At 54.7% G+C, this 12,283-nt stretch overlaps 1 protein-coding gene across 2 annotated transcripts; it reads right to left on the reverse strand.

The window, feature by feature from the left end:
• Positions 1–1,750: 1,750 nt before the first annotated feature.
• Positions 1,751–9,098, reverse strand: SLC2A1 (solute carrier family 2 member 1). 2 transcript variants are annotated; one of them, XM_075721654.1, is made up of 10 exons: positions 8,880–9,098; positions 8,621–8,713; positions 5,164–5,324; positions 4,751–4,991; positions 4,217–4,379; positions 3,947–4,134; positions 3,718–3,822; positions 3,511–3,612; positions 3,053–3,256; positions 1,751–2,672 (listed from the first exon to the last, which is right to left on the reverse strand). In XM_075721654.1, the coding sequence occupies exons 1-10, from the start codon at positions 8,895–8,897 to the stop codon at positions 2,475–2,477; spliced, it is 1,473 nt and encodes a 490-aa protein (XP_075577769.1). In that variant the 5' UTR covers positions 8,898–9,098; the 3' UTR covers positions 1,751–2,474. The 2 variants fall into 2 exon arrangements, with proteins under 2 accessions (XP_075577769.1, XP_075577768.1); XM_075721653.1 differs by lacking the exon at positions 8,880–9,098 and adding an exon at positions 8,813–8,830.
• Positions 9,099–12,283: the final 3,185 nt, after the last annotated feature.

The raw sequence follows: 12,283 nt of genomic DNA on the forward strand, positions 1-12,283 counted from the left end.
CTTCAGGGCAAAGGGATGTTTCAATGAATAGGGGGAAAAAAAAAAAAAAGCCCTGAAGTGACCAAGATCAGCGTTTCTTCACCCGAAGTGTTCAGGCTTGCAGCTCTTGGCACCTGATCAGTTCAAGGGGAAAGGGAAAAAGAAAAATAATCCGCCAAGAAGCAGCAACCTCCCACCCCGCCTTGCTCAGGCGCTGGCGGCAAGGGGCAGCTCCGTCCCGAAGCAAACGCTGTTCGCAGCCCTGCAGGCAGAGCCGGGGCGATGAGTTTTGGGGTTCAGTGAGGGGACGGGGCAGGTCAAGGCTCCCGCCGGCGGCACCAGCTCCAGAGCAGTGCGGCTGCTCAGGGCAATGAAAACCAAAAAAAATATTAACATACATCCCGGGAGGGCATTTGCAAGCGGGAGAGACGCTCCCGTGCAGGAAAAGCTTTGCCAGGACACGCGCTCACCGGTGTGACCCGCCGATCCGTGCCTGTGCGAGCCCCGCCGCCGCCGGCACGTCCGCAGGCAGCGCACGCCGCCCGTTTGGCCGCATCTTGCCACGGTCCAGAGCAAGGAGTTCCAGAGGGAGCAGGGCTGAGCAAATCCCAAATTTAGGAAAAATGCTGCAAGCTGCGTCCCTACAAACCCGGGCTCCCAAGCAGCACCAGGGCGGCGAGCGAGGCCCCGGCGCCGCTCCCCGCTGGCAGCAGGATTTCCCCCTGCCCGGCACCGCCACGCCGTGCTGCGGGAATTAAAACCGCGTCGGGCCAGACCCGGCCCCAGCCACGGCGTTTAAGCAGGGGGACACAGCCAGGAGGATGAGGAGGATGCGGTGCCCAGGCAGGCAAATCCCCCCGCACCGCAACCCTCGCCCAGAGGGAAGGGGAAAGCCCGGCTAAGCCGAAATAAAGGCACAGGACGCGGCCGGCTGGGTCGCTGCATACATTCTCGTTTATTGTTAGCACACCACACGCCCGCCTCTTGGCACTTATTTTTTTTATGTATTTGTTTTTAAAAAAACCAACACCCCCCCCCCCCCCCAAAAAAAACCCTCACGGGTGCTGTGCTGCACAGAGACGCAATGAGTTTAATCACAGGGTATTTTTTTTTTTTCTTCCCCCTACCTTTATTTTCTTTCAAGTGTGGTCAAGTGTGATCGCTTCCAAAACTGACAAATAAATTAAAAAAAAAGAAAAAAAAAACCCCAAACCCTATTGTTTAAAAAAACCCCACCTGGGGAATGTGGCAGCAGCTCCCAGCCCAGCTGCCCGCGGGGAGAGGGGACGCTGCTCGTGAGGGGGTGGTGGAAGAGGACAGTATCTCCGGGGTGGTTGTTTTTTTAATATACTACAGCCTAAAATTCAGTGCAATCGCTCCGACTACAGTGCAGGTAATGAACTATACAAAAGTCATCCTAACCATGTACAAGCTTTTTCTTAGTCGCTATAGAAACTATACCTTTGCATCTGTACCTTTTTGTATACATTATACAGTGTGAATATACTCCAAGAATATTTACAGTACGTTGCTCAAATCAGAAACGCTATAACTTAAACGTCTACTATTAACAACCATCGAACAAAAATATATATAATATAAATATCTTCCAGTCTATACACAGAGCGGGAAACGGCCGTATCCGCGGGACAATGAATTTTGGTGAGTCCGGGACTGGGGGCGGCAGCGACGGAGCGGGAGCGCCGCAGCACGGGGCTGCCAGCTCGCTCTGCCGGTGCTTCACCATCGGGCAAATATTGCCGAGATTAAACCAAAAAAAGAAACCCCAAAGATAAAACAAAAGAAAGAAGAGACATTCCCCCTCCCGGCTGAAATTCAGGCGAAGGAGAGAAGCCGCCGGCGGAGACGCCGCCCCGCAAGCCGCTACGGGATATTGACCTTTGCAACCGCTCCGTCCTCAAATCCCCCGCCGCCAACCCCCCGGGGGCTTGAAATCAGTTAGACTGCTTTAGGAACAAAAAAAAAAAATAACAACTCGTTTGTGTTTTAAAATTTCCAAACCAAAAACACAAAATCGTTGGTTTAGGTTTAGTCAATTTACCTGATTTTTCTACGATTAGAAAGTTAAAAAAAAAAAAAAAAAACACAACACCTTTCCGGCTTTAAAAACTTCCGCTACGTGATTTCTCCTTAAATAACCTATCGCGTCGTTATAAAAAGGGAGCTGCCCTCCCGCTGGTGGAGGCTGCGTGGTTGGTTTTTAAAACGTCTATTGGCTTTGAAATCCTGGACGCGAAACCAGCTAAAAAAAACCAAAAAAAAAAGGAAAAAAATCGTTTTCTAGCAGGAAAAAAACAAAATAATAATAATAATAATAAAATAGGTCAGTCTGTCCCCGATAAACCAGTGGGGGAGCGCAGAGGGGCGCAGGTGCAAGTGCCGGAGCCCCGCTCCCGCCTTCCCGGTTTCTGTACAAAGTGTTTTAAAAAATAAAACCCAACGGACCGGGAGGAGCCGGCGGTGCCGCGGGCGGGTTAGACCTGGGAGTCGGCGCCCAAGCTGTGGAACTCATCCGGGGTTTTGTCGCTCTGGCTCGCTCCCCCCTGCCGGAAACCCGAGGCGATTTCGTCAAAGGTCCGACCCTTCGTCTCTGGCACCTTGAAGTAGGTGAAGATGAAGAAGAGGACTAGCAGCACCGTGAAGATGATGAAGACGTAGGAGCCGCAGAGTTGCTGGGGAAGAGAAAAAGAGGAGGAAGGGGTGAGCGCGTGGATGGAGACGGCGCTTCATCGCCGCTGCCGGGAGCGGCGCGACGGACCGTGGCCCAAGGACCATCTGGTGACCAGCCTGCCTGCCACCACGCGCCCATACCGGCATCTCCATCCCTTTGGCAAAGCATCTCCAGTCGGAAGGGATCCGTGAGGATCGCCAAGCCCAGCTCCCTGCTCCTTCCCCAGATCCTGGCCCCATCCCTCCTCCCCAGGGACGCTCGCCCAACCAAACCGTCTCCCTCCGGGTCTCAGGCTCCAGGCGAGTGGTGCGGCCCCGCGGTGGAAGGGAACGCCGCGCACCCCCGACCCGCTTCCCACCGAGAGCGTCGGGAGATGATCACCTCGATGTACTGGAAGCCCATGCCCACGATGAAGTTGGAGGTCCAGTTGGACAGCCCGGCAACGGCGAAGGCAGCGGGACGAGGGCCTTGGCTGAACAGTTCTGCCACGATAAACCAGGGGATGGGGCCCGGACCGATCTCGAAGAAGGCCACGAACCCAAAGATGGCCACGATGCTGAGGTAGGACATCCACGGCATTTGGTCCTAGGCCAAGGGAGAGACAGAAGGGCGTTCGGTGCCGGCAGAGAAGCCGTGAGGTTTCTCCAGATCGGAGACTGGATTGCTGGGACCTCAAGAGAGCTCTGGGCAGCGGGGACCACCCCGCCATCACCTCCAGGAGGACGAGTCCTTCCTCCTCCCCAACCAGACCTCCTCCTCCTCCTCCAAGCCGCCGCCACGAGGGGCGGCGTGCAGGGCCTCCTCCCAGCCCACCCGTCCCCTCGGCGCCCATCGCTCACCAGCAGCGTCAGGGCGATGGTCATGAGCACGGCGCACCCCGCCATCCCCGCCAGGCCGATGAGGTGGAGGGTCCTGCGTCCGGCGCGCTCCACCACGAAGAGCTGTCGGATGGAGACAGGCGTCCATCAGCACGACCCCAGCCTGGAGGGAAGGAAGCCCCCTTCTCTCCAGCTTCCCCGGCGGCAGCTTGGTGGGCCAAAACTCACCGAAACGACCGTGAACGCCGTATTCACCACGCCGGAGCCAATGGTGGCATAGACGGGCTGCTCCACACCCGCCTTCTCGAAGATGCTGGTGGAGTAGTAGAAGACCTACAAAGGGCAGGAATGTCAGGTCTGGCATCAACCCGCCACGTGACGCTGACTTGGACCCAGCACAAGCCAAGTTCTGGGTGAAACGGGCTGAGCCCACGGCATCCGCCCCCCACAAACTCACCGCGTTGATCCCCGAGAGCTGCTGGGACAGCTGCAGGACGATCGCGATGAGGATGGGCTGGCGATACATGGGGGAACGGAAGAGCTCCATGATGGTGACCTTCTTCTCCCTCATCATTTGCCGGCTCTCCTCCTTCATCTCCTGGAGGTCGCTGCTGACGTCCGTCGTGCCTCGCAGCTTTTTGAGGACTAAGGGGAAGAGCTGGAGTCAGGTGCCGCGGAGGACCCTCCTGCATGGTGGGCCAAGCTCAGGGACAGGGGCGTCACTCACCGCTCTTGGCTTTGTTCTCCTCGTTGCGGTTGATGAGGAGGAAGCGGGGGCTCTCGGGGGCGAAGGGCAGGATGATGCACTGCAGCAGGGCAGGGACGAAGATGAAGCCCAGGAGCAGCGGCCAGAGCGATTCGTTTCCCATGATCAAGTCCAAACCGAACACCTGAGGACAAGAGGGGTTGAGCCACCCTTTCCCAGCTCAAGTTGGACCCAACTCTGCTGCTCATGGGTGCGCGGCAGGCTTGGACACCCATCAGAGGGACACGGACAGCTGCGCTGCTTCCAGGTGGCCCACAGACCTCATACCATGACGCTGCCCGCCCCAAACCTTAAGATCTCAGAGCAGCCCTGCTCCTGCTGAGCGCCAGATCCATCTCTCCAGCCCCATCTCCTTCTGAAGGACCACGCAGATCCACGGCACAGGCAACGCTCTGCGCTGCTGCACCAAACCCCCTCCCCTGCAGACCCCAACGAGCATCGTCATCGAAGATGGAGAACCGTCCCCCACCCGCCAGCTGGTTCTCCAGCACTTACTTGAGCGATGAGGATGCCCAAGACGATGCCGAGCTGGTGGAAGGTTCCCAACGCGCCCCGCAGTGCAGTGGGCGACACCTCGCCCACGTACATGGGCACGAAACCGGTGGTGAGGCCAGAGTAGAGGCCGATGATGAAGCGGCCGAGGATGAGCATCTCAAAAGATAAAGCCATCTTGGAGAAGCCCATGAGGATGGCGGACAAGAAGGCGAGAACGTTGGACATCAGCATGGAGTTGCGCCTGGGGAGGGAAGGGAGGAGGGCGGTGAGGAAGGGGTGTCGGGAGAGCCCAAACATCAGCTCTTGGCAGGAGGGAGGTGCCCAAAGCCACCCCGCTGGGATGCCGGGGTGCGGTGAGGCTGCACAACGCCCCCGTTGAGGTCTACCGCAGGTCCACCACGCTTGGTGCTCACCGTCCAAAGCGATTGACAAAGAGCCCCACGGAAAAGGATCCGATCATGCCTCCGACGGAGAAGATGGCAACAGAGAGGGACCAGAGCGTGGTGAGGGTGGCGGGGCTGATAGGCTCCTCATATCGGTAGAGCCAGGTACGGTTGTAGAAGTCCTCGATCACCTGTGAAAGAGCGAGAAAGGAAGCCATAGGTTAAAACCATCGCCATTTCCTCTGCGCCACCCCTGTTAGGAGGTGCCCAGCCTTGGCCCAGTCACCCAGAGACCCTTGGCCCCTGAGCACGGCTCACAAGATGATGCGTCACGGAGCCGGGAGCCGCCCAGCCGGTGGCTCAGCTCCAGCCCAAGGGAGGAAACCTGATGGGACGCGTGGGGGAAATGCAGCCGGACGGGTTCTGGTCTCGCCCTGCCGAGAGAGGCTCAGCGTTGCCAAAACACCTCTTTCGCCTCGCCGGGCAGCCATGGGGAGGTCACGCTCCTCCCCGGGGCACGGGAGGCAGGGAGGGATGCCTCCATCACCAGAGGAGAAGCAACACGGGGCGGGGGGAGATGGCAGAGGTGGTGGAGGAAGGCGAGGAAGACAGCAGGGTCATCCGGGCAGGTGATCGGTTCCCACCCCCCCGGACACTCCCTTGAATTAAATTTCTAGGATTTTTTTCTGCAACACTTCTATAACACAATACTCCTGCTATAATTCTGCGACGCTTCTGCAACGCTAACATCCAAGACAGGCGCTTGTTTGTAATTACTGTCTTCGCAGAACACCCTTTTTTATATATTTCATATCTTTTTTTTTTTTTAATACATTTTTAAAGTCAGCCCACCACCGAACGCTTCGACTAAGTTATTTAAGGGTCACCCATACCCAAAACAAAAAAGCAAAGGGCTCAACGACAGGCCTGACCAACCCCGGCCGGAAGGAGCAGAGATTTCGTGCAAGCAGGGGAAGCTGCTGCTGGACGTCAAGTGGCTCAAAGACCTCGCAGCTCCGAAGGGTTTCGCACGCGTTCAGTTCCCGATTCAGTGTTTGCACAATCACGCTTTGTTTTCTAGTCTTCCCACTGCTTCAAGCACAAACGAGAGCCCCTGGCAGGGGCAGCGCAAGAAATACACCCCATGCTTCGCTATAATTTCAAGAATGTAATTTTCTTTTTTAAGTTGGTCCTTTTACAAAGCCCCTAAACCATTAGGATTTGAAGTGATTTTGTTTGCCTCCTGCTTCGCCTGGAGGTTTTGACGCTTTGGGGGCTCTTCCCCCTTTTTCTAACAAAACAAATAATTGATATTATCCTTGTGGGGAGAACCCAGGGCTGGCTCGGGCTCTCGGCGGGGGTAAGCAGGTCTCTGCACCCACCCCACCAAACCTCGCCGTACTCTAAATTCCACCCCACCTTCCTCAAAAGCCCGCAGCTCTCTCCCCTTGAAGCACAAAAAAATTAATCCAAGCGACAGCGGATGCCCCGTCGCTGGCTGAGCTACGCGGGGCTGCGCTTTGGCTTATCAAAAAATAACACCTGAATACCCTCCTCCTGGCCCCTTTCCTCCTGCAAAAAAGGAGGGATGGAAAAACCCACCACGTGGGGCTGTTGGGAGAGGAGGAGATGAAAAATTCTGAGTTTAAAGTGAGAAGCATGGGAAGAAAAAAAAAAATCATCGCATTTCCCAAAACTTGGGCTGTTTTTTTCCCCTGCCCTCCCCCCCCCTCGCCCTCCTTTCGTTTCAGCTGAGTGTTTTCTACCAGCCCTCGCCCAGTTTCGGGCTGTCCCCTCCACACATCACGTCTGCAAACACCCACAAACACCAAGCCGCTGTTTCAGCAGCGGCGAGGACTATATTAAGAGGACCACAAAACCGGCGCCTAGCCCTCCGCCTGAGAAAGGAGCCTTTCTGCGAGGCCGCCGGGAGCTGTTGCCAGCAAACGCCGCTGCCCTTGCACTGCTGAAGCCAGGGGAACGATGCATCCCAGTCCTGCGCTCCCATGCATCCCAGTTCTGCACCCCTGCGCATCCCCATCCTGCATCCCAACCCCAATCCTGCGCCCCAATTTATCCCGATGCATCCCCATCCCAACCCTGCACACTGATGCATCCCAATCCCAATGCGTCCCTGTTCCGACTCCGACGCATCCCAATCCTGCACCCCGATGCAGCGTCGCCCTGGGTCAGGGGAGGATGGAGAAAAGTCCTTCAGCCCTACAGAAACCCCGCGCGGCCTCGGGATGTGGGGGTCAAGCTCCGATGCAAGGCGGTAATTACAGAGCGCCGGCTCCCCGTGGTGCCGGAGCTGGGGGAAAAACGAGGGCAGACGCCAGAAAGCAGCTCCTCAGCAGGTTTCCAGGGATTTCCCAGCTCGCCGCTGTTTCAAACGCTGCTCCCATCGCCCGTCTCCGGAGGGGCATGCTCGCCGCTGGCCAAGCGGGAACGTTGCCAGCGTGGATGGGTCCAGGGGAAGGCAAGCATGGGTCAGGATTTTTTCAGCAGGGCGATGCTTTCAGCAGACGGATGCGTGCACGGCGGCCGTGGGTGCGAGCGCTGAGGGTGCTGGACGGGAGTCGCAGCCTCCAGCTGCGTGAAATCCCGCCAGCACCACTCACCGTCATTAAATACAATTTAATGCAACACCTCAAATAAAGGCAATTCGCATCTTTACTGCTCGTTCCGTGCTGATGGGGGGTCTGGGAAGTTTTTGCACGGGGGCTTCTCTCCCATAAGGAGTTTTTTCAGCGCTCAAGGGGAGATTTTGCAACCCGTTCGCTGGTAATGGGATTAATAATCTCGCAGCGTGAATACTGCCTCGGTGATTTTAATTGTTTGGGATGGTGCACCGGCGGCTGTGGTGATGCTCGGGGACAGGCTCTGCTCTCTGCAGCAGCAGCTGGACCCCGGTTTATCCTTCGAGACCTTTTCCCTGGCAGTTGAGCCCCACAGGGAATCTCCGAGCTAACATTTCCAAGCCTTTAACACCTCAAAGAGCCAGGTAATTTGGGGAAAGTCACGTTTTCAAGGCTCCCACGTACCCCCCAGCCGCCGGAGGGTCCTGGCACCTGTGCTAGGGAAAGGAGCAAACACCTCCTGCTCTCCATCCCCCTTCGCACGCAGCCCATCCGGGATGCAAAGATCCCATCAGAGCGGTCGTTCCCCCCCTTCAAGATGACGCGAACCCTAATTACCTCCCAGACCATCGCTAAAAGCCGAGGTTAAAAGTTACGCTGGTCCCACCCAGCGAGCATCCTGCATGCGTTCCTGGGATTTTTCCCGGCAAAAACGCTAAGCGAGGAGAAAACTAATTCTCCTGGGAAGGCGGGAGCTAAGTAACTCCCTTGCAAATCCCATTACAGGCAGTAAGCTGCCTAGCGGGATGTACTATTTTAGCCGGGCTGGCAGCGGATGCAGGTTTGTTTTCAGGCACGGGGTGGGGGGTGGAATTTGGCTACGGCGAGGTTGCTCGGCACACGCTCACCTTTTGTGGGGCGTTGATGACACCGGTATTGTAGCCGAACTGCAAAGAACCCAGCACCGCTCCTCCCACGGCGAGCATCAGGCGAGCCGTCATCTGCAGGAAAAGGGGGAAGAAAACAAAAAAGAAGAGTTAAACTTGGGGTCCCAGCTGTGCCCCCCCACATCACAGAGGTCCCCCAGTGCTTCTCCCCACCCGGGAGCAGCAAGAGGAGGAGCTTGTGAGATTGTGAGCACGAATATGCAGGATAAAAAGAGAAAACTTGCTTTTTTGATGGCATCCACGTGGTCTAAGGGAAAAAAAATAATCTCAAAAATACAGTTTAAGGCTTAAAAAAAACACTGTTTAGGGATTCCAGGAATTTTTTGCCTCTGGACTGGGGCAGGCGGTTTTATCTGGGCTCGCAGGGTCCCCTCCGAGGGCTCCACATGACACCTGGGCAGCACGCCAAGCGCGATACTTTTGGGGACGCCGCAGTGACGCCGCTGGCCGGCCGTGCATCGTCCCGGCATCGGCGCAAGGATGCCCCGGACAGCCGCCGCTAACAAAGTTTTTCGCGTCGGAGCCTCATTAGCAGTCGCTAAGCAAAATCCCGGCTATTTGGCAAACCCTTCGCCCGCCTCCTCTTCCTCCTGTTTTAAGCCGGAGCGACAATCGGAGCCTTGTTTGGGAGCGGGGTCAGGGCAGGCCAGCGCTCGGGCCACCTTCATTAACGGCCCAATTATCCCAGGGAGGAGATTTTCCCGGCACTCAGCTCCAAGAACCAGGATCCGACATTCCCAGTTAATCAGCTTTGGGATGATCCACGTGAAATTTATAAGCCCCTTAGTTCGGGGGGCTGGGCTCTCCCTGGTTATCCCAGGTACCGGTGCATCACCCCAACCCAGGGATGCTCCCTCGGCATCTCGGATTAATATTCCCAAGGGATTGGTGCCGGTCAGACCCTACCTAAATGCAACACCTAGATCAAGAGGGCTGATTGCAAAGCAAACACTCACACACACAAAAAAAAGATCTTATTTAAGAAGCAACTTCTAATTTTTTTTTAAAAGAAATAATATAAATAAATACAAATAAGCGCTGCTGACTGACCTCACCTATCCGGCCAAGCTGCCTCCCCCCGCGTTAAAGTTTGGAGGGGAAAAAGCAACAGGGAATAAAGCCAGGCCCGTTAATGAAGCTCATTAATTAGGCTTGGCCCCAACACAACTAATCAGGGAGATTTTGGCACTTGGTTTTGTTCGGTGCTTCTGAACAAACCTACCCCGAGAAGAAAATGCCCCGCTTGGGAAGGCAGAAACAGGCTGGGAAGTTGCTGGCATCCCAGAAAAACAAGGAAAAAAGCCCCCCAAAAATCTGAAATCCTGACTCCAACCTAATCCAGCCACCCACTGCTCCGCAAAACTGCGACGGACGACACAGGGAATGCCAAAAGCAACCTGTGCTTGAATAAACGTTGTTAAAAATTGAGGGGTTTTTTGGTCTTTGGGTGGTTTGGGGGAATGTTTTTTTTGGTTTGGGGCACTTATGAGGTTTTGAGTGATCTTTCTTTGCTTTTTAGGGGCCATCCCTCGCTTTTTGGGGGGTAGCAGTTTTTACTTTGCATCGCTAAAGGCCGGCTCGCCCGCCCCAGGAAAGGCGCCGGGCGATCCGTGCGGGTGAGTCACAGCGGCACCGTGCCGCAAGGATGGGGATGGTTGCACCGGGGTGAACTTTGCTCCAAAACCAGCCACTACCCCATAAAGAATTAAATAATAAAATTACGTTTGCAATTTTAACTTCTAGCAAAAAAAAAACCAAAAACAAAAACAAAAAACCCCCTTGTATTTCTATTAGACTCCAGCAGCTTGAAGAGGGGAAGGGACAGAGCTGGTAGGAAGGCAGCCGGCATTTTTGGAGGCTCTCCCCGGGGAAGGGTCACCGTGAGTCAGCTCTTCCCACTCGCTCCGGACTTCCCAGCTCCAAACACGCTGCCTGGCCTGATCCGGGAGCCTTTCAGCTTTAACCTCGCCATTAAAGGAGAGGCTTAAGACGGCGAGTTAAGAGGAGGGGAAAAAAAAAAAAAAAAAAAAAAGAAAAAAAAAGTTGATTTTTAAGGGCAGCCTTGCATGGACAACTCCTGCAAAATCACGCACGGGGTTTGTTGGGGTTTTTTTTAACTGTCTGTAGAAGACAGTAACTTTATTTGGAGTTTAGGGGGAAAAAGAAGAAGAAGAAAAAAAAAAAAAAACCACCACACAATATACTTCCCCTTCTTGCTTTTGTGCAATAAACTTTAGAGCCTGGAGATATCCAACACTCACATTTTTTTCCCCTAACTCCTATACTTTATAGGAAAGTGAGTGCGGCGCTTGTAATTTTAATAAATTCAGGGGGTTTTTTTGCCACTTCCTGCTTCCTTCAGCGCTCAAACACGGAAGCTGGGACACTCGGAAGAGATACTGACCCTTGAGGTGACAGCAGCCCCTCAAGCCCCCAGCGGGCTGCATTTGGTTTTACAACTCTCTTTTTTTTTTTTTAACCCTTTTTTCTTTTTTTTAACCTCCTCCACTACAGAAGGATTTCGGGATGCTGCCTGCCTCATGGAACAAGGAAATGAATAATCCCTTTAAAAAAATAATAATAATAACAATAACAAAAAAGCGTCCCAGGAGAGAATTTCAGGAAAAGCCACATTTAAAAAGGGCCCATAAAAATTAGCGATGAGGCTCTAACGAGCATCCCAGCAGCTGATTGCAAGGGGTCCAGTCCTGGGATGGATGCAGGGGGTTATCGCGGGGAGGGGGCGCAGCCCTGCAAGCATCCTGCACGCTTGTTTGCACGCTCGCCGGAGTGAAGATAACCGGATCCAGCCATTGCCCGGGATAACAGGGCTCCACGCTGGCTCCCAGCCCAGGAAAAACTTACGCACCCACCAAGTGCCGGGTGAAACCTGCTCGTAAAGCCACACTATGTGCCACAGCGGCGGCATTTACCGACGGGGGGGGTTTTGCAGCCAAAGAGGAGCTGGGGGTAACACTGGCACCGCGGGGATCAGCCGAGATTTTGGGGGATTATCGGCGTGGGAGAAAACTCGCGGTGAGGGGAAGCGGAGTCGGAGAGACTCTATTTTATCTTTTTTTTTTTTTTTTAAAGGTCAGCCAGGGACGGTGGCACGAGCCTTCCATGTATTGCAACCACAGGAGCGCTTGCGGCAAGCCCAGGAGATGTTTTCGCGTGCAAAGAGCCGGAGCAGCCCAGCTCCATGGGCAGAAAAGCATGTCCCGCTTTAATAATATTAAATATTAAATTTAAGAGCAGAGGGGTGGGCTCATCCCCTACCTCCCAGCATCCCTACAGCCCTCTGCTTCAGTAAAAAAATCCCTTTTTAACTTGCAAAAACGCACTCTGGGTTTCAGCATTGCCCGTCAATCATTCCTACAATTAACCACCTGAGAAAGAAAAATAATCATTTCTAACCCAAATTTCTCAAATGGGGCAGCTATTAAGATGGAAAAGCAGAGGGAGCGCGTCTCCGGCTCCATTTCGGGAGCCAGGAGTTAAGCCTGGCCGGCAGCGCATCAGATTTCTTCGTTACGAGAGCAAATTTCTTTTTAATTCCTCCCCCCATCGACGTGCTGCCGGCCGTCACGTTCCCAGCTCCCAGCCCCAAACCCGCACCTCGCC

The sequence above is a fragment of the Pelecanus crispus genome, chromosome 15 (genome assembly GCF_030463565.1).
Source record: "Pelecanus crispus isolate bPelCri1 chromosome 15, bPelCri1.pri, whole genome shotgun sequence".
Taxonomy (NCBI): Eukaryota; Metazoa; Chordata; class Aves; order Pelecaniformes; family Pelecanidae; genus Pelecanus; species Pelecanus crispus.

Bases quoted from the DNA above. Each gene is read 5' to 3' on its own strand.
- SLC2A1 (XM_075721654.1), bottom strand. The intron at 4,135-4,216 runs GTGAGTGACGCC...TCTTCCCCTTAG, and splicing joins GGAGAACAAAGCCAAGAGCG to TCCTCAAAAAGCTGCGAGGC. The intron at 2,673-3,052 runs GTGATCATCTCC...TCTCTTCCCCAG, and splicing joins TGGGCTTCCAGTACATCGAG to CAACTCTGCGGCTCCTACGT.